Source organism: Vespa crabro, chromosome 22 (assembly GCF_910589235.1).
Source record: "Vespa crabro chromosome 22, iyVesCrab1.2, whole genome shotgun sequence".
Taxonomy (NCBI): domain Eukaryota; kingdom Metazoa; phylum Arthropoda; class Insecta; order Hymenoptera; family Vespidae; genus Vespa; species Vespa crabro.
The window spans coordinates 3,201,579-3,223,651 of record NC_060976.1 but is presented as its reverse complement, the minus strand read 5'-3'; the positions used below and the strand labels follow the sequence as shown (position 1 = coordinate 3,223,651).

The 22,073-nt window shown below is 45.4% G+C and overlaps 1 protein-coding gene across 6 annotated transcripts in view; it reads right to left on the bottom strand.

Moving 5' to 3' along the window:
* Nucleotides 1-452: 452 nt before the first annotated feature.
* Nucleotides 453-22,073, bottom strand: part of LOC124431826 (nuclear hormone receptor E75-like) — a 150,172-nt gene continuing 128,551 nt past the window's right edge. For 4 of the 6 annotated variants that reach the window (XM_046980157.1, XM_046980153.1, XM_046980156.1 and 1 more), the window contains exons 2-5: nt 18,665-18,753; nt 9,895-10,039; nt 6,598-6,839; nt 453-6,266 (exon numbers count right to left, since the gene is read on the bottom strand). In XM_046980157.1, coding sequence (XP_046836113.1) covers nt 4,182-6,266; nt 6,598-6,839; nt 9,895-10,039; nt 18,665-18,753 — 2,561 coding nt within the window. In that variant the 3' untranslated portion in view covers nt 453-4,181. Of the gene's footprint in view, nt 6,267-6,597; nt 6,840-7,363; nt 7,934-9,894; nt 10,040-18,664; nt 18,754-19,238; nt 19,480-22,073 lie in introns of those variants that run through there. The other 2 variants (XM_046980155.1, XM_046980159.1) reach the window with 2 other exon arrangements.

Below are 22,073 nucleotides of genomic sequence, written 5' to 3'. Positions count from 1 at the left end.
GAGATCTTCCGTATTATTTTTTTTTTTTTTTTTTTTTTTTTTTTTTTTTATGTATAATTCACCAGACAATGTTTATTCAGACGACCTCACAACTCCCAAGCGTACAAAATGACGTGCTCACTGGGCAATATGCGGGGCTGGCTTCTTTTGTATTTCTTGCGTGTAGAGTAAGTTTTTATTATTTTTTTTTTCTTCCTTTTTCACATTCTCCTCCCTATCTTCATACACCTGCTTTCTTATTTTCACTTTCTCGCAAAAAAAATTTTTTTTCTTTTTCTTTATTTTCCTTATCATTTCCACCCCAGAAACAACGGCTCTCTCTCTCTCTCTCTTGCGCTCTCTCTCTCTCTCTCTCTCTCTCTCTCTCGCTCTCTTTCTCTCTTTGTATCTCATTTCTTATTGGATAGAGAAATATATCATACTTTATGTATCGTTTACTATAATAATCATTATGTGTAGGTTTATGCATAACAAGTATTACGAATATCAACGCTAGTTTGTCCGAGGGTTGGTGAAGTGGGGGTGGGGTGTGTCGAAAGGGCGGGAGAGGGAATACGTGGGAGAGGATTTTATTTTTGAGACGGGGATAATGAAGAAGGGACAGGGTGATAGGTTTTTCTCTGGCGGCGGCGGCGATTGCGACAGCGGCTGGGGGAAAAAGAAAGGGATCGATGCTGATAAGGGATGAATCGGTGGATGGGGGGAGAGGATGAAGGAGGGGAGTATTGTGACAAGACAAGAAATACGCGCGTGTGTATGTGTTTGTGTGTTTCTCTGTGTTCGAATCTGCGTGAGTGTGTTTGTCTGCTCGTTTTGTAGTATCGAGGATAGAAGCCGTTTCGGGAAAATCGGGATTACGGATAGGGATACGGAGAAAGTAGTAGCTGTAGTGGTAGTGGTAATGATAATGGTAGTGATAGTAGTAGTAATAGTAGTAGTAGTAGTAGTAGTAGTAGTAGTAGTATAGTGGAGTGGGTGGCGTGTGGTGAAGAAGCAAGTGGAACGAAGGATTTCTACGAGAGGGGATGGATCGCTACGCGTGTCACACGGACGAGAAGCTAATTAATTAAGTAATTAATTAAATTAATTAATTAATTGTCTTTCATTTTCTTTTGCCGAGGAAATAGGATTTCTCATTCTGGAATATATAATAAATACAGGCCTTTAAACAGCCGGTGTACGGTATTACTATACTGTACGCCGTGCGACAAGGAGAGACGATGATATCGGATGTACGTGTATATGTTGTTTCGTATTTGTTGTGTGTGTGTGTGTGTGTGGTGTATGTGTGTGTGTGTGCTTCGAAGGGATTTGCAAAAGCGGCTTTTCTTTTTTTTTCTTTCGTCGGGGAAAGGTTTCCTGCTTCCTCATAGATTTTTCGCTATCCCGCGAAATTCTTCTCCAGTTTCTTTTCCATTTTTCTTTTTTTTGTTTTGCGGGATCGCGACTTCAGGCGAACTGCTATTTAATTGTGTTTATTTATTTATTTATTTCTTTAATCTCTCTCTCTCGCTCTCGCTTTCGTTCTCGCTCTCGTTCTCACTCTCTCTCTCTCTCTCTCTCTCTCTCTCTCTCTTTTTTAATGTCTTTTCTAGCACGTAATTCAGCGTGTATTGAAGAATTATTGTATTCTCGAGCGTGCGTGCGCGCGTGTCCTGTGTTTACGTATATATTCATGTGTACGTGTATGTGTGTGTGTGTGTGTATGTGTGTGAGTTTTGCGGTATTATCGTATGTTTCTATGATATCCGTGTGTTACATGGTACATGATCTCCCTGTGTGTTTCCTAATGTGTGTCTGTACCGTATGTTCGCTCTTGAATATGCCGGGGGTCAAGGGGGCGGGGCGGGCGTCTCAACAACACGTCGGCGGCGGCCCGCCGCGTCTATCTCTATCATTTTATCCTCTTTCACGCATTATCCGTAAAGCAACGAAAAACTTTTTCACACATTCGCGCCAACTAGGACTCAGCCTTACGATTCTACTATTTACAAAACGTTTGCCGATATTATCTCGGAGCTCTCTCTCTCTCTCTCTCTTTCTCTCTCTCTCTCTCTCTCTCTCTCACCGTTTGTTCGTCCGTTCATCCGTACGTACATCTATCCCTAACACTCTTTAAATTTCTCATCCCTTTTATTTTTCAATGATCGTATTTCGATCCTATGGGGAAAAAAAAAAAAAAAACAAATCTTTCTCCTTCGATCTATTTCGTCTACAATCATCTCGTCGTCCTTGTCTTTTCCTCACAACGCTACGTATCTCTCTCTCTCTCTCTCTCTCTCTCTCTCTCTCCTTGCCACACGCGCAACACATACGGATGTATATATACGTAATCACCCTTGCACTCTCTCTCTCTCTCCTCTTTCAATGCAGCCACACGAAACACGTAATATTGTGTGTTCGCCGCGTTCGAAAGCGGCACCTACTACGATATCTATTGTATCTCGCTACACGACGCGATTAGAGGATTATAATTAACGTCGCGTCGATTCTCCCGTTCGTACGTGGGATAAACGACACGCGGTATAAAGGTACGGTAATTGCAAACTGGAGGCCGCGGCGGGCCGGTCAGTCTCATAACAAAATCATCTTAAATCTTTAAATCGAATCTAGCGTTTTCCCTCTCGATTAATCGAAAGATCGCCGCTATTTCTATTTCTATATCTTTCTTCTCTATCTTTCTCTCTCTCTCGCTCTCTCTTTCTCTCTCTCTCTCTCTCTATCGGTCAAAAGAAACTTCGATTGCCCCGACTCGCTTCCACAAGCACGCGTTTTCTCTCTCTCTCTCTCATACAGACGCACACGAAAAAAAAACCACTATACTTCTCTCATTCTATGATTCACCCTTTTTATCTATATATACTTCACACGTACACGAGATGATAACTTTTACGATTATTATACCTTACAGAGATATTACAATAATAATTAATTACTTTTAATAATATTCAATAATTATAGTAGAGTAGATGATCAATGAATGAGGTGGAGACTGTACAGGATGCGCGATTTCCATGATTATCACATGTAATAGATTATTAATTTTTTTTTTTTTTTCTTTTTGCTTTTATCTTCTGTAAACATTCAATTCTTTTTTCTTTACGGGGTGCAGCACGGTCTATCCTCTAGTTTCGCCTAGAAACAGATAGGTCGAGATAGGTTGATAGCGAGATAACGATAGGTTATTCTTTTTCTTTATTACTTCTTCATCTTTTTTTTTCTTTTCCTTTTTCTTTTGCTCTCTTTCTTTCTTTTATTATTATTATTATTATTATTATTATTATTATCATTATTATTATTATTATTTTTTTTGTTCGTCCCTCTCAAACTCTCTGTTATATCCGGCATCGTGCAACTATTGGAATCCCGCGGTCTTAAACGTCGATCGAAATTTGCGTGCGCGCGCATGAACGTCCAATTCGATCGAGTTTAGCGCGTTTCCTTAGGTGCACGTATACGCACTCTCGGAAAGAAGAAAAGAAACGAAAGAAACTCATAGACACTGAAACGTTCCATTCTCCTCCTTTTCCTCCTCCTGTTCTTCCTCCTCCTGTTCCTCTTACTCCTCCTTCTTCTTCTTCCACTTCCTCCTCCTCCTCCTCCTCCTCTTGCTCCTTAGCCCTTTTTCTCTCTCTTCCTGTTTCTCTATATATGTCAGGGAGATGTGGTCCTCTCGTATCATAGCTTTGTCCTCCTCCTACTTCTCACCGCGCGTCTTCTTTAGGCGCGGATTATCGATAAAATATTTTAAATTAATAAATTATTTGGTTTGTCACGCGCTCGGAGTGTCCTGGCACTTTGTCATCCTCCTCCTCCTGCAGCTCCTTCTCCTCCTCCCCATCACCTCCTTTTCCTCCTCCTCTTCCTCCTCCTCCTCCTCCTGTTTCTTCTCCTTCTGCTTCTGATCCTCTCGGGACGCTCGATTCTCCTTTGTGTGCCGTCGCACGGACGGTAAAATACATATACATGTACGTAACGACACTCTTTGCGCAAGGTGGGTAGTAGTAGTAGTAGTAGTAGTAGTAGTAGTAGTAGTAGTAGTAGTAGTAGTAGTTATAGTAGTAGTAGTGTAGTAGTAGTAATAGTAGTAGTAGTAGTGTAGTAATAGTAGCAATAGAGTACACACGCACACACATGATTCTTCGAGTCACGAAAGAGATCTCCGTCTCGCGGCAAGAGCACTACGCTTCGAGGGAGAGAGCCTTGCAGGGGCCAACGAGCGGCCTCGGCGATGGGGACGGTGACTTCTTCGAGAGGTTTAGAGGTTGCTGACTGTCGGCAATGTCGACTTGGAGCTCCATCATGTTGGTGGGACAACCAGAGAGGACAAGAGTGGCCGTGCTCGAGGTTGGCCTCGGACTCGTGCTTGTACTACTCGATGCCGCAGCCGAGAGGTATCTTGGCGAGGAGGCGGGTGAGTTCCCGACTACGAGGTAATCCGAGGAAGACTGCTGTTGATGGTGTTGATGTTGTTGCTGCTGTTGCTGCTGCTGTTGTTGTTGTTGTTGTTGTTGTTGCTGCCGTGCACCGGTGGTCGTGGTGATGACCGAGGTGGCCGGCCACCTGGAGGAGGAGGAGGTGCTCGAGTAGCTGGAGGTGGCGCATTGCAACAGACCCTGAGATCCTTGAGACGAGCGCGTGGTTACCGTGGTCGTCGAGGCGCATTGTTCCGCTGGAGATGGCGAGACGGCCGGGGGTGACCTCGGGCTCGCCTCCCCTCGCATTATATAATTGTGAATAATGTCGGTACGTTTTAACTGCTCCGCCGTCATCCTAGGTCCCTCCATCAAACTTCTCGCTAGGGTAGAGTGGGTGCTGCTAAGGAGACTCGCGGTTTGCGGGCAGGTAGCCTGAGTCGTCGGATTCGAAGGACTTCGTGCCGGCGGGGAGGTCAAGTGGAGATGTAACTGAGATTGAGCGTGTTGGACAACCACCGCAGGCTCGGCTTCGGCACTGTCCTTTTGCCGGAGAGCACGGAACTTCTTGTGCGGCTTATATGCCTCGTCCATTAACGAGTTCGTGTCGTAGAGCGGTGGCGCTTGTAAGACGCGCTTCAGTACCGGCATGTCCTCAACTTCCTTGTCCTCGGAGCGTGGACTCGAGCAAACCGAGGTGGGTGCGCTACTGGCGCTGCTACTCGCTGGCTTATCGGCCTTTTCGGTGCCAGATTCGATGCCGCTGTCGCTCGGCGAATCCAATTTGCGGAAACGCGGACAGTGAGGCGGCTGAGGCGTCTTGCTCAAGCTTCCGCGATGAAGCTCGTCCTCGCCGGAGCTCGTGCTGCCGGAATTGGCGCGTCTACGGTGCGGACAGAGACCGCCGGCTAACGTAGCGGCGAGAAGAGGTGCGCTCGACGCGTGGTGTCCGCTTGGTGCCGCCGCAACGTGATGGTACTCCGTCAGGGAGGCTACCTCGCCGCTGCACGTGCTCTCGGTACTCGAGACGCTACCGAGTGGACTCTTGACGGCCTCGTCGAGCGTGACGTCCGAGGCCGAGCCCCAAGAAGCCGGAGGTTCCTCTTCCATCGGCCAATGTTGCTGAGCTTGCTGTTGTTGCCCCGATTGCGCTTGCTGTTGTTGTTGCTGCTGCTGCTGCTGCTGTTGCTGCTGTTGCTGTTGATTCGTCGCTATTACATGTTGCGTCTGCTGTTGCTGCTGTGCTTGGAGTTGCTGTTGTTGTTCGGTCATTTTGAACGCGAGAAGCTTCTCCGAGTGCAAAGTGTTAAGCGTCCTAAGATCGGGTATCTTTTTCAACAATTCCCTCAAAATATCCGGATGTTGGGGATGGCTCTGAGCGAGTACCGTTTGCAGAGCGTTGCGCAACTTGTTGTGCATACGTTCGACGAGTTCGGTATTGCGTAGTCCCGGTCTGTCCGCTGCGATTACGACCACCGAGCAGAAGAGCCCGAGCTCGGCGTCTGACAGCCGCAGAGAGTTGACCCTTTCGGCGAAATCGAACATCGAGTCCATGAGGAATCTCGCGTTGCTGCTGTTGTGGATGGATTCGCGCTTTAACACCTGCCCGTTCAAGCATATCATGCTATTCGTTTGAGCGTCGAACATGCAGGCCAGCCTAACGAGTAAGACCTCGAAGACGCCGGCCTTCAAAAGTGTGACCTGGTCATCCTGAGCCAGCAGGCTGAATCCAGGGATGCGCTTGGCGAACTCTACCACGCCACGGATCGCCGGCGAGAACCTTTTGGAGAAATCCTGAAGCAATTCTTGCTGGCCGGTCAATGGTTGCGGATTCGGATTCAGCGGACATGCCTGTCGACATAAAGTAAAACAAACGTGCTAGGTCAGAGGACGAGGAGATTAGTCGAGAAAGCAAATCGTGACCGGTCGTCCTCCGTGCCGTGCAACGATTAAAGCACGGCACTTATTTCTCCGCGAGTTTTCGAGGACGACCGGTCCCCGGACGACAACATTTCCGCATAGATCTGATCGAAGGAGATGATAAAGGATTCGTTATAATATTAAAGCACGTTTAACAGTTTGAAATTTCATAGAAACGACGAGTGCCCTGACGAATGCCCTTCGCGTATTATTTCGTACTATCCGTGTTACGTTCAAATTCTATTGTAAAATTAATTCTTACCAAGGTCGGTGGACAGGCCGTGTAGTTCGGTGTTTCTCGTGCTCTCGCGAGAACGGGCGCGACCTTGTCCCTGGTAAAGTCGCATGTGTCGAGATGAGCCCGGACGACGGTCGCGAGTAAACGCTGCTCGTCTTCCAGCTCGGCCGCTACTGCCTTCTCCTGAGAGCGACTGTGGGAGCTTTGCTGCATGGCAGCCAAAATCCTGGCCTTCTCGCGCTTGGGCACGCGGCCGAATCGCACCGCTGTAACCGAAAGCGGAAGCACCAAGAATTAAACTTGTGTGTAAAGGTCAATCAGAGAGGAAAAACATAGAGAGAGAGAGAGAGAGAGAAGAGCCGTTAAACACTGTCAATGCGATCGATGGACGAGAATGATTCACGCGGTCGACCTTCCTCGACGTGCACATATCGATGCTCGCGTGACGCGAGTTGCTAATCGGTTGATACGTCGACGGTCGACCGTCGTTTCGGCCCTCTTTTTCCCCTGAGAAGAGAAAGAGGAGAAAAAACAAAAAGAAAAATAAAAGAAAAAAAAAAGGAAATAAAAAAAGGAAAAAAGAGAAAGAAAAAACAAAAGGAAAAGAAAGACTTTGCTTCGCGAAGGGTGAAAGCGCACGACTTTCTCGCACCGAGACGAAAGTTAGCACGGTACGAATCTTCGGTTAGAAAGTAAAGCGACCTCGATGTAGAATTTTTTGACGGAGGATACGAGAGCGGTAAAAAACAGAGAGAGAGAGAGAGAGAGAGAGATCCATCGAGCAACCTACGTGCATTATGATAATCCACGACTCCATTGAGGATTCCTTTGAGAATAGGTAACTCGTCTCCCATGACGGTCGAGGGAAACGCGTGTAAAAAAAAAAAAAAAAAGGGAAAACAAATATCGTTGATCTTCTTTGGTATTAGTCTCTTTCGATTAATTTCCGAGAAAGATAATAGACACTTCCGGCGACACACAGAATATAATAAGATCCAATCGTTGTGGTTCGTCGACCGATTTGTTATGGTTGTTCGTTACGACGAAAAACGTTGGAAAGTTTTAGCGTCTTAGATTTATTCCTCTATCTTTGATCTAGGCTGACTCGTGAACGATGACAAGTCACTCCGGAGGATCAAGGAAAAAAAAAAAAAATAAGAAAGTGGCGCTCGGTTGGCGGGACACACGACGCACGCTGTTTCTCGAATACGTCCGCTACTTATGTTGCTCTTCAAGACCCGAGCGGGACGGAACGACGCGTGCAAACGCGAGACAGCATCACCGCCGACTGAGTGATGTTCCGCGACTTGCGTTCAACAGCCCCACCACTTATTCAGCCATCAAAGACGCCCCACCACCATCGCAGCACCGCCGACGCGATTGTGGCCTTTGCCGAGCCTTTGGCCTTGAACTTGCTTTCAGCGACAGCCGCGCGAGGCGTACTGCCGACCTATATAGCCTATATAGCAGCGAACGTACTCGTTGAGCGTAGCGGTCAACATGAGAGAAGGACAGGCGGCGGGTGAACGGGCGGGCGGGCGGGTGGACGGTCGGTCGGTCGGTCGGTCGGTCGGTTGGTCGGTCGAACGAACGAATGAACGCCTGCGCCTAGAGAAGGGGAGAGAGAGAGAGAGAGAGAAAGAGAGAGAAAAAGAAAGACGTCCTTGATCTAAGGATAGACTCGTTAGATACACGATAGAAAGAGAGAGATAAAACGACAACAAAATCATAAAGAGGAAAACAAAGTTGTATAAGTCGTATATACACGAGTTTTCTTTCTCTAACGTAAATAAAAGATCAAAGTTATCGATTTAATGAGAACTTTTATTTTTATATTCTTCCGAATTAAAGATAATAATAATTAATAATAATAATATATATATATATATATAGATATATATATATATATATAGATATGATTTCTTTATGTCACATCGATTCGTCAAAGGATCTTCACCTTGGAAAATATAACGAGAACGCGTATTCGCATTCGCAACATATCGATGATCGTAGATCTATTACGAACGACATAACCACGGCGACGTCCGCTCGCGGAATGAGCCTTCGGCCAACGTCGCGAGCATGCGCCACCGCCGGGCAGGTGAGTCGCGCGAGGAGTGGGAGTAGCGGGTCGGTGGTGGGAGTAGCCAAAGTTCGCGAGGTCTCCGCACGACGTTTAGCGCCACACGACGCTACGCGTCGAGGGAGCGCGCACTCTCGCTGCGTTCGTCACCGCGTGAGGAGTGGGAGGCTCCGTTCCGTGCGACGGAAGAGATAGCGTTAGAATGGTGGGGGAGCCGCGAGGGTCACCGGGGATGTAGCGGCACGTAGCGGTACTCTTTCTACGGACTCGACTTAGCCGCGAGCTGAGCTACGCGAGAGATTATTGACCCCGAGAGCTTTGCCTTCTACGTTCCCTCTTATCGTACGTGTTATTAAAGTACGAATGAAAAAATTTCGATCGGATTTTTTTGCTTTCTTTCTTTCTTTTTTTTTTTTTTTGTTTGTTTCTTTTCTCTAAAAAACGTTTCTATTCGATTAACATTGATAATTATTATAACTCGACGATAACATTGTTAATTATTATTAATAATATAAGAGTATTATATTCGACGATCTCGAATATTCTCTCTCTAGACAGAGATATTTCTATTTGAAGCCTGTTTCTATTTTCGAACTCCTCCGAAGGGGGTCTTAATCTAAATTGGCTCGAATCGTACTTGGGGTCAACGACCTCGTAGGTACTTTGTCGTATCGCGAGTAGTGACTTATTATCGACCGTCTTAGAAAGGATGAAAGAAAGAAAGGAATAAAAAGAAAAAGAAAAAAAAAAAAAAGAAAAAGGAAGAAATAAGAAGGCGCGGGTCGAAGCTTTCACAAGTATTTCAAAAAGAAAGCGAACTCGTTACACCAATCGCGGGATAATCGTGCTGGCGCTGCTTTCTCGAACAGGCGAAGCGGCCACTTTCGCCCGTTGCGACACCCCTGCGCTGTGTGACGGGGAACAGCGTTACGCAAACGGTCAATGACCTGGCAATCTAAATTTTAAAAGGTACGTTCAAGAAACGGCATCGGTCGCGGGAAAATCGCACGAATTTTTTCGTTCTTTGCGCAATTCCATTTCATACTCGAGGAGAATGAATAGAACGTTCTCTCTCTCTCTCTCTCTCTCTCTCTCTCTCTCTCTCTCTCTCTCTACATTTTAATCCTTTTTACTCGTCGCTTATTCTCATCGATCGGATTTTATTATTAAAAGAGTGTTTTACGAAAGAAAAGGAAAAAAGTAGAGAAAATGATATAATGAAAAAAATAAAAACTCACCATCGCGACTCATGCCGACTGCGATGCACTTCTTCAGGCGGCAGTACTGGCAGCGATTCCTGTTGATCCTCAGGATGCTGCACTGTTGATTCTTGGTGCAGGGTCGATACTGTATCTTCTGCTGGATGCTACGGCGAAAGAATCCCTGCGAATCACCAACGAAACCTTCGTCAGTTTGACCGTCGCTGTCCGAGGAGGACCCCGAGGAACAATCGGTCCCCGAGCGCGGGGTGGCCAGCTCGCACTCGCACAGGCACCCCATTAATTCACCCCGAATATACGAATCTACTCTTCTGCGTGTTATGCCGTCTTAGCGAATAGTACTCGCGCGCGTTTATACGCTAACGCGAATCGAAATTATATCTCTATACTATATACTCTCTATATCTTTTTCTATCTATATAATCTATCTATCTATTTCTCTCTGTCTCTCTTTTTCTCTAGCTCACGATCACAAAATAAAAGGAAAATATCTTTCGGCCGAATATACTCGTACACATTGATATATATATATATATATATATATATATGTACGTATCTATATATATATATATATATAGAAACGAATTGTCTTATTATTTTCGCGAAGGAAGGTGTGCGTTGTCACATCGACAACGAGGAGCGATTTTCGGCGGAAGAAAGAAGCGACCGTTTGTATCGAGGCTTGGCTGTAGACTGGCTCTTTCTAGCACAGAGAGCATAGAGCCTCGGCACATTGCCTCTGGCGCGACGGGGTGGGGGTCCTCTGACCCAATTCCCGGACGTTCACCCGCAGTTCACCGCGTGAAAGTGAGAGTCCCCCTTTGCTTGCTCGCTCGCTCGCTCGCTCGCTCGTCGTTCGTTCGTTCGTTCGTTCGTTCGTTCGCTCGTTCGCTCGTTTGCTCCTTCGGCTCTCTCTCTCTCTCTCTCTCTCTCTCTCTCTCTCTCTCTCTCTCTCGGTTTCACACACACACATACACATACACATATACTCGCGATCCACGATATTTGTCTTCCTTTTCTCGCAGCAACGAGCACGGAGGTTTGCGCGCGCCTTCCGAACGCTCTACTAACGGGTTCTTTCCCCACCTCCTCTCCTTCTCCTCGTCCTCCCTCCCTGCCTCCCTCCCTCCCTTGTTCGTTCGTACGTACGCTCGCTTGCTGCTCACTCGCTCACAACCCTCTTGAGCCCTCTTAATAACTCCGATTCCATACCGATTCCGGTCAAAGTACTGTCTCCAAATGGAGAAAAGAAAGTATTACTCGAAAATAATCCATCCGTTAACCGTTAAAGATCCATAGATATTTTCTTATTTCGCGTAATATAATTTCCATTTTGAATAGATAAGGGATCGCGTGTGCCGGGTTATGGGTAGTTGAAGGGAGATAGGAAATAAATAAATCTTAATAAAAATTTATAGGGTCGATATATATATATATATATATATATATATATATATATATATATATATTTATAATCGTAAGTTTTTCTATGAGAGAAAGAATTTTTGAAATTTATTAGATTGTAGAATCTATAAATAATATTATCTATTATCGATTATTTATTAGCGTTTTATCGTATATCGTTTATAGTATAACAAAATATAACGAATTGGGAAAGAATAGGAAAAGAGAATTTAATTTGCGTTTTCAAACTGAAAAATGATTTGGAGGGAAAAGGGGAAATGGAAGAGGGAGGATCGGTTGTTCTCGTCATGATGACGAAGAAGGAAGGTAGGTCATGGCGGGTGGATTTCCCGGCGGGCTATCGGTCAACGACCTCGCTTACGTAACTATCGGCGCGTAGACGTCGTCGTCGTCGTCGTCGTCGTCGTCGTCGTCGTCGTCGTCGTCGTTGTCGTCGTCGTCGAACTCGGAAGAAGCGCAAGCGCGAACGCAAGCTTCGCTAGTAGCGAGAAAAGACATGTTATGCACACGCCCGTATACGCGCTTAGACTCGTTCGCGAGTGACTCTCTCGTGACGTCAGCAGCCATGCACACCGCGACCTCGCCTACCTCAACTTCACTTCGACGACGAAGACACGAGAGAGAGAGAGAGAGAAAGAAAGAGAGAGAGAGAGAGAACGATGTACCGTTGCATCTTCGCGCTTCACGCAAGTCAATGAACCAAAGTGGCTTCTACTCGTGGAATACTCTAACTCTACCACAAATCTCTTTCTCGATCGTTGATTGGACGGCTATTCAAACTAACTTCATAAACAATGACTAATTTCGTTCGTTTTCAATCGGACGATTAATAAACCTCTCCCCCGTCCCTCCAACTATCGTTTCGAAAAAATTAATTAACACGGACCGATAGTCCTCTATTATTTCTTTTATAATCTCGTACGAAGTATTATCTAAACGACTTTATAAGGCTAGTTGGCACGTGTCAAGGTTCAAAAACGCAATAACGTTTTGTCACGTTGTTATCTATTATACGTAGCAAATTTTTATTACGATTTATTCCTTTTTTTTCTTTCCACTTTCCTCCCTCTTTTTCTTCCTTTCTGTGATTCAGAGTCGATAGAAGAAGGGGAAATAATTTTTATTGCGCGTGACGTAAACCCTGACTCATTTTTGTCTGCTTTTTTTTTTTCTTTTTTCTTTTTTTCCTTCTAAGACCATCATCGTTGTCAATTTTTGCTCGATTAAAGGATAGAAAATATCGATTCAATATCAATGAGCTGCACGATTTTATTCCTCTATGACGATAGTGATATTGTCGTTGTAGAAAAAAAGAAAAGGCATATAAACGGAGACTAAGTGATTTCGTTTGCGTTGGATCGTAAGGCGATACTACGAATGGACTCACCGAAGAGTCGAAAATCCAAGTTACGCGCGGGCGCGCGCGCTCGCTGCCCGGACGAGGGCAGCAACCCCCGTTGAACCCTTCGTTCTAGGTGGAAGAGAGGTCGCGAGAGGTAGAACGCGGAGCATCGATCTCTTAAACCGTATATTCTCCCTCGGACGGGTCAGAGAGAGGCCGACGACCACCTTTCGCACCTTCCCGCGCTGCTTTTATCTTTACGACGATAGTCATTACTAGAATAATCGGCGAAATTTTCGTTGACCGAAATCTTTTCAAAATAACAACCAGACTATTATCTGTATCTGATTATCTTCGAAAGATTATAAACATATGTATTATATGTAACAATAACGATTAATCAAAAAGGTCATAACAATCGGACGATCTAATCCGATAAAATCATTTAACGTTGTTCAAATACTGATCCCGATAAGATCGAATTAATAATTAATCATACGTTCGATAATAATATTCTATTTGTCCAATGAAAACTATCCAATCTGTAACACTCGTACGTGTTAAGATCAAATTGTTACGATATTCTTTCATAAATACGTTTTGATTCTAAGATTATAACATATTAGTATGAGTGTATTGATAACGTACCCTCGTGTACAAGGATGATAAAAATTATTCCAAGTCCCATGTTCCTCTTCTAATAGTATACGACGTAAACGATATCTTCCAATAAGGAAAAATGAACGAACGAACGAACGAACTTACGAACGAACAATAATAAAAGAAAAAGAAAAAAAAGAAAAAAGAAACACAAGGAAAAAAAAAGGGAAAATTCACTCACCGTTCTTCGAGTAAGTTCTCACAAAAAAGGAAAGCAAGATCGAAGAAAGAAAGAAAGAAAGAAAGAAAGAAAAAAGAAAGTACAGAAGGAATAAAGAGAACAAAACGTGGAAACAAACAGTACAAGAAAATCACACTCAACACTGTAATAACGCGATTGATTCGATTAAAATGATCGGAGAATTAACTCGCGTGGTCCTGGATATATCGTCAAACCGAACATTCGAGAGTATAAAGAAACGAGAAAGAGAGATAAAGAGAAAAAGAGAGAGAGAGAGAGAGAGAGGACGTATCGCGTTGAGATAATCGCGAGGGAATACCGTGCTGGAGGACACGCGGAGGAACGTGTAGGGCGAAGAAGCGCGCGCTCGGTGACGGCGGCGGCGCCGCGGCAACGTGCGCGCATTATGCGCGCATAATACGTGCCATCGGCTAGTAAGTAAGTAAGTAAGTAAGTAAGTAAGTACGTGCATCGGCTACGCTCGCGCCCAAACGCGTGCGCGTGCGCGCGCGTACGCACGATGTGCTCTTGCGGGGCCAACGACCGGAGCGCGCGACTGCTGCCGTTCCTCCTGCTGCTGCTGCTGCTGCTGCTGCTGCTGCACCGATATCGAGGAGTAGGGATACGGTTCGAGAAAGAAAAGAGAGAGAGAGAGAGATAGAGATAGAGAAAGAAAGAGCTAGTCGACTCTCCAAGGAGGTACTGGAGGTGGTGCATGGAGGAGAAGTTGCTTTCGGAAGGGAAGAGTTGAGAGAGAGAGAGAGAGAGAGAGAGAGAGAGAGACCAAACGGAGTAACGGTGACGTACGTAACTCGCGCGCATGCGCACACGCGCGTCACTCCGCTCGCGACACTCTCCGCCACAGAACTTGTGCACAGAGGGCATTAACCGCTCGCTCGTTTGCCCGCACGACCGCCCGCCCGCTTGCCCGCCTGCCTGCCCGCCCGGTCGTTCGCCCGCTCCACCTCTCTTTCTTTCTTTCTCTCTCTCTTTCTCACCGCACCCCACCTCTCACTCTCTTTCTCGAAGCTGATAGTGGTGTACAGCCCTACACCACTCAAAATCCACCCATATTTCCATTATCATCATCATCATCATCATCATCATCAACATCAACAACAACATCATTGTCATCATTGTCGTCGTATCGTCGTCAATGATCCTGACGTTAGATCGGAAAGATCTCAGTATCACTATAAACTTCGAGCATTTGGAAAGTCTAGAAAAAGATATCTAAATGTCTACCAATATCAGACTTTCTCTTGTCGCATGGAACATGAACACCTTTCTGTAAATATAATAACATCTAACGCGAATCATATCTTTATTGAATCCACCATTGGTTCGCGTTAGAGTTGACCGGATAACCAAGAGTTATCTGTTATCTCTAGGTATCGAGCATTAGAGAGAGAGAGAGAGAGAGAGAGAGAGAGAGAGAGAGAGAGAGAGAGAGAGAGAGAGAGAGAGAGAGAGAGAGAGAGAGAGTGGGAGAGAGAGACTGAGAGAAATACCCGTGATGGTGGTGGTGCTGCGAGCTAGAACACCTACCACGATAATAAGCGACTGACCCGATTCTAAAGTAGATGCACCGGGGTCAGTAACCTCAAGCGAGAGCACCGAAATACCCGCGCAATCAAATGAAAATGAGATCACGACTCGTTACGACATCAAAAATGACGCTGTGTTCGCGGAGAAAGAGGGAGCGAAAGAAATGGAGAGATGGCGGAGGGGACGAGATGCTTGAGGGGGTAAGGAGGAAGGAGGAGAGGGAGGAGGAGGAGAAGGGGAGGAGGAGAAGGAGGGGAAGCATTGGCGGGGGAGCAGAAGCCACGTGACGTAACTGGCTCGGGGGTCGACGACCGGAGGGTTAATGCACCGCTCGCCTGCTTTCAACCCTCCGGAAAAATCGTCGGACGCGCGGCCGTAAGCGATTCCACCGCGTTTCACTTCCACGCGAAAAGATTTAAAGGGGAACATCCACTATTTGAAAAAGTATCTATTATAATCTCAAATCTCCTAAAAGATATATTTTAATGTCACCGATAACGTTTTCAGTATGCGACTACTATATTTTGCTTCGATGGAAATTTTATTATGTCGCAGCCAGCTACACAAATAGATTTCTCTCTCTCTCTCTCTCTTTTTGTTTGGTTCATTTTGTTTGAGAGATCAAATTTTAAGAACGGAAATGACGATCTGAAATGAGAGAGGTAGGGGGGAGAAGTCTTAATTTGGGGGGAAAAAAGAAAGAAAGAGAGAAAGAAAGAAAAAGAAGAAAAGAAAATCGAAGAAAACGACGTGGAGGCATTCGGTCGTGGCCTCGTCACCGTTAACAATTTCAGGGCTTTCGCTGGATAGCTAGATGACCTGATAGGAAAAGAGATAGAAGGAGAAAAGTTTCAAGATGGCAAACTCGTCGTAGTTATACAGCGAAATAGTAGTGCAACAGTAGTACGACCGAGCGACCTAGTCTCAAAGATATCTCTCTCTCTCTCTTTCTCTCTCTCGGACGCTCTTCCGCGTTCTCTTCCCTTTCCACGGGACCCCTCTTCTCCGCCACCGGTTTGCTGTGGGGGACCACGTTCTACCGCTAGCGGCTAGGTCACACTCGGGGAAAGATTCACCGTCCGGTGGCTGGCTTAGCGCCTCCTACGGCGCTCCTGCGCGTCGCTCCTACGCTCCTCTACCCGTAAGTTACTGACCTAGTCAATCGGCCGGCTACCCGGTCAGCCTAGTCCTTTTTTCTCACGACCGCTTCGAGAACAAGAAAGAGAGATAGAGAAAGATACGGTAGTGATGATGTACCGGTTGATCGAGCTATGAACCTCCTGCGTGTCGAATGAACCGAACGATCTTTTCTCTCTCTTTCTTTTTCTCTATCCATCTATCTCTATCTTTCTTTCGCTACCATTATCGTTTTCATTCAGCCTGCTAATGAAACCCATCTAGACAAATGTCATTATGAAAAATCGATTTCCTTTGTTTGCCCAAGTCGATCGATTTTTTTTTTTTTTTTTTTTATTTTTTCCATTCCCCTTTCGATCGATCGTGATTTATCACGTTAGTAGAGGAGAGAGAGAGAAAAAAAAAGAAAAGAGAAGGAGAAAAAAAAACAACTATGAACGTTAGGAAAGGACTCTTTGAGAAATGCATTCCAAAGAGTCTCGTCGATTATCCTGTATCGAATCTCGGAAGTATCTACTTTCTCTTTTTTCTTAGTCGAAACGATCATCATCTCTCCGAGAATTTTCGGAAGCTGCTTGGTCACTCTCTCTTTCCTCGGATTTCTCTCTCTCTCTCTCTCTTTTTCTCTCTTTCTCCCTTTGACGTGTACCACCAAACAGCAGGGTTTCTAGCCGCTTTTGAAGATTTTTCACCGGCTAAACTCGATCATTCCTGTGTGGAAAACTTACTACTACTGAGCCATCCTCCTCCCTTTTTCATTCAGGTAAGTCGAAAAAAAAAATAATATAAGTTCGTCGTATTAGGGAGAGAAATGTTCGAAGCAAACCGTACCATGGTCGAAACATATCTGCGAGAGCCGAACCGATCGTGAAACGCGGCACCTGGCGAGGCAACCACCTCCATGTCAGTACCATCGAACCTGGAGGTGGTAAAGCGGTCGATGGTGGCGGTAACTATGACTGTTGTGGTGGTGGTGGTTGTGTTGCTGCTGCTGCTGGGGCACTCGGAGGCTATGCGAAACGATTTTGCGAGTCCTAGCAGTTACCTCCTCCTCCTACTCTTCCTCTTCCTACCTCTCCTTTACCCCTAACCACGGTCCTCTCCCCACCCTCCATTAGAACTCTCTACCCCCACACTTTTTACTACAGATCAGTCCACGAGGAGAATCTTTAGCCTTCGTACCTTCTCTCTTTATTACGAATTTGTTAAACGTGACGAGCTTAAAGATTGCGACAAATTTTGTTGTTGACTTTGGGAAATGCCTTGAATTTTTTATGAAAACAACGAATCTTATCCTCTCTTTTTCTCTCTTTTATTTTACATCTTTCGATGTAACAGTTCCGAGAAACGAAGCCACACGCAAACCACCGACACAAAGAACTCCTTACGAAGGTAGCCCTTCGAAAGGACCTGAAAGGCTCTACTACCTGCACTCTCTCTCTCTCTTTCTCTTTCTTTTTCTTTCTCTTACTTCTCGCCATGTTTTTCCAAAAACTCTGAAAGATTCTTCTGAGAGAGGGAGAGAGCAAGAGAGAGAGAGAGAGAGAGAGAGAGAGAGAGAGAGAGAGAGAGAGAAACAGATCATCCTAAAAATTTGCCGAATATCTTTCTTTCGATTTCCTTCTTATGTAACCACCAACCGTGGTTGCCTTTGTTATTATTTGCCCTCAGAATAGAAGTAAGCTGGACTCGTCTCCCTCTCTAAGAATTCGATCGCGAATGACCAATAAGATTCTCTTGTATTGTATGTATCTGAACAGCATCGTTGTCCTTCGGACCGGACGTAAAACGAGAACTTGTCGTTTTATCATTCAATACATTTCGTGGTATTACGGAAGATCGAGCAAGGGCGGAGATCGGTTTTATATAGAAAAGAGACTGATGGAGTAAGAGAGATGGAAAGAGAGAGAAAAGGTAGATACATAGAGATGGTACATCCTCGAGAGATCGCGGTTGTACCACCTACATCCGTCGATTTCCGTGTGTCCAAGGCCGAGTTCCTCTCGGTCGATAACACCTCTCCGCGACCTTGGACGGTTCTCACTCTTTCACACATCGCTCACGCTTCCTGGGCTATTCGTTTGCGACGAATTCGATACTTTTCGAAGGACTTTCGAATGTCCCGGACACGTTACCGTAGTCAGCAAATATGTCTTCCTACGTTCTTTTTATATGCGAAACAACGCGACGATAAAATAAGAGACATACGATACACGAGCTAAATACAAAAGTTTAAATTCCGTCGATCGTATTACGTAGAGTCATGAAAGAATTGAACGAATGAAAAAAGAAAAGAGGAAATGAAATATATATATATATATATATATATATATATATATATATATATATATATATATATATATATATCAAATCAAATATCGAACCGTCGTTCGCTTCGTCGGCATATGAAACACGAGAATATGAACTCTTGTAAATCGTGAGGAAGAAAAAAGAAAAGAAAGAAAAAAAGAAAAGGAAAAAAAAATATAACTTACTTTGCATCCCTCGCAGGAATGAACGCCATAATGAAAACCAGAGGCCTTGTCACCGCAAACACGACAGAGTACTGTGGTTCCATCGAATTCTGAAAGTAAAAAAGATATATATACGATTAGTCCCGAACTATGGTCTTTGAAGATTCACGTGTCTTTCGATAATGCATATAAAGAGATGAAGAACGAAAGAAAGACGAAACGCGAACAGACAGAAAGAACAAGAGAAAGAAAGAGAAACAGAAAGAAAGAAAGAAAGAGAGAGAGAGAAAGAGCACGCGCGCGAGACTCGCGGAGAAAGGTGGGAGAGAAAGAAGAACACTTTCTCCTCTCTCGCAGCGAGTTACAGCATCGGCGCGTTACAACTTTCCGCTTTCACTGCGTTATCAGACGCGGGAGGAGGGTAAGGTGGGGGTGGAAGTGGGTAAGAGGGAAGAACAAGCGAAATTCGTAGGAACTACAATGACACTGCACTTTTTCCCAAGCATAGATCCCTTTTTCTTCTATTGACTGTATTAAGGTGATACCGATCGATCGTAATTAACAGGGAAAAGGAAATTTGATAGATCAATCGTACCTATATTTAATTCGGGCTCGGGTTTAGCCGAGGACACGGTTGAATCCATAGTGGGCATGTTAGGACTGAGACGATGAGGCAACTGAGCAACGTGATAGGGACTCGACATGCCCTGTGATACGCAGGACATACGCGAGACACTCGAAGCTCTTGATGATGCGGAGATCGGTGACTCCGGTGGTGTCGCTAAAGCCCCTTGAATGCTACTGTCTGCCGTAAGTATCATCTTTTGTCGAATCGAAGAAAAAACTATTTGTCTATCAATCTATCTATTCATCTAATATATATATATGTATATATCTACATATATATATATCCATATATATATATGTATATCTATATCTATATATATATATATATCTAATCCATATTTTTCACGATTCAGTTCACTTTGTCACCTATAGCACTATACACTGTGACGAAGTTACATAGAATATTCGTCTGCACTTTTGTCCCTCTTCACTGTCACCTTATCTATTTTCTTTCTTCTTTCTTATACTTTATCTTTTTATTATTATTTTTTTTTTTTTTAATCCCGTTTTCCTATAATTGTATTAGTGGTTTACGATGCACTGGACACGATAACGAGAACGACCATGATGATGACGGTGACGACGACAACGGCGACGACGACACCGACGACGACGATGACGACGGCGACGACGGCGACGACGACGACGACGACGACAACGACGACGACGACAACGACGGCGACATAGAAGAGCGCATGACTCTATCGAGGTAAGCTCATGATGATCGCGAGAACGTTGGTGCTAGCTCGAAAGGCAGGTGCGATCTGTTCCGAGCCGAGGGTACAAGCCGTAGGCTTATAGAGTAGAGGAGGAACGCGCGCGGCTCTGCCGCAGACACAAACGCGCGAAACCGGCGTTCCACTGCCGTTACGAGACGGAGCAGAAGAGAGAGTGAAAGTAAGTCTTCGCTCGAGGGAGGTTCGCGTTGCTCTGACTCGAGTTCGGCGCTGCTGCCGAGTGCTGGATACCTGCAGCCCTTGCCCGACGAGAGCTTTCGTCGTAGTCGTGTCGTTTACGTCGTTGTACAGCCGTCTGCTGTGTTGAATGTCTCTCTCTCTCTCTCTCTCTCTCTCTCTCTCTCTCTCATGCTCTTTCTCTTTGTCTGTGTTTGTGTTGTACCGAGTTGGTGGGGAGGAATTGATGTGCTCGCTTGCCTGCGTGCCAGCCCGAGGAGCATCTACAATGTCTACGCCCTGACTACTACTACCTAGTACGTCACGCTAGTAGTAGTAATAATAATAATACAAGAGCTAGCCGAGTAGTGGGCTGTGACGATGGTAGTGGTGGTATTGGTGATGGTAGTGGTACCAGTAATAGTAATAATACACACAGATATACGAACGGCAGAGGGACACAGAGAGAAAGAGAGAGAGAGAGAGAGAGAGAGAGAGACACGGCCGACGAGAGTTCATCGTATTTTCAATGCTGGAGGTCACTGACAAGCGAGGTAGCGTGAGTGCGCTCGCGCGAACTCGGGCCCCGGTCGAGCCAATCGCAGGTCGGCTCGTTGGGCCGCGCGGATACGCTATTGGACGGAGCCGGCCCCTTCCTCCCCTCCACTAGCGACGCGCCGAGACGTCGACCGGCCGGCGGGCTTCTCCTTCTTCCTCCCATCGGGAGGAAGTTCATCGGCCGAAACCTTGACTGAATTACCCCGCAGCGGCGGCCAAGGCCATGTGCCCTCTCGCTCGAGCCAACGCGCGACTCGACCGTCGCGCCGTCGCTTTCCGTCTCTCTCTCTCTCTCTCTCTCTCTCTCTCTTTCTTTCTCTCTCTCTCTCTCTCTCTCTCTCTCTCTCTCTTTCTCTCTTTATATCTCTGTATATCTCTCTCTTTCTCTATCTCGCATGATCTTTCTCTCTCGGATTCTCGTACGACTATCCTCATCCTCCTTTTCCTCGTATCTTTTCTTTTCGGTCCCTCAAGGGCTCGTCCTCCTCACCCTCCGATCAGCCGGACCGCAATCATTTCCTAACTTCCCCGCCTCTCCCATCTCCTTCGCAACTGCAAAGCTTCGGCACCGAAAGTATGTATATATTTCTTGTTATTTAAAACAAAAAATTCGACTTTTCCATTCCACTTTTTTTTTCCTTTCCATCCTTTTTTCTCAATCCTTGCTCTTATATCGTACGCACAAGAACGACATCGTCCATCTCGATCTTTCTCAATCCTTTTTCAAGCGAACGAGGTCTCCGGTCGCGCGTACCATCGCCTCTGCTGGCCTCCTTCCACCTTCTCCTCTCTCCTTCCCTTCACCCTCTCCCCTCTTCCTCTCCCTTTTTTAAGATTTTCGCAAACGATAAAAAAAATTGATTGCCACGCGCCACCGGAGTTCATCGAACCTGACGGACATTTCTAGTTTTACGCGTTTTCACGCGGTAAGAACGAAAAACGAAAGAAAGAAAGAAAAAAAAAAAATAAAAAAAAAAAAAAAAGAGAAAAAAAAGAAGAAAAAACGTTCATTGATTTGCGATATGGCCAATGTCCTCGTGAACCATGAGAAATCTCCTCGTGCCTTTGCTTACATGACTGAAATTCGACGATAGTCGTGCTAATAATGAGAAACTTCCCTACACACTCTCTCTCTCTCTCTCTCTCTATCTCTCTCTCTCTCTCTCTCTCGGTTCCACAACCGGAAGTTCTTTCCGTCGATTGGAATATCCTGAGGATTTCGTGGAAACGAAAAGGATATTCGATATTTTTCGGCAAAAAAGAGAAAGAAAAAAAAAAACAAGAAAGAAAGAAAAACCGAATCCTCGTAAACGTTGCCTCGATGGTAATAGCGGCGTTGGTAATAATTCGAA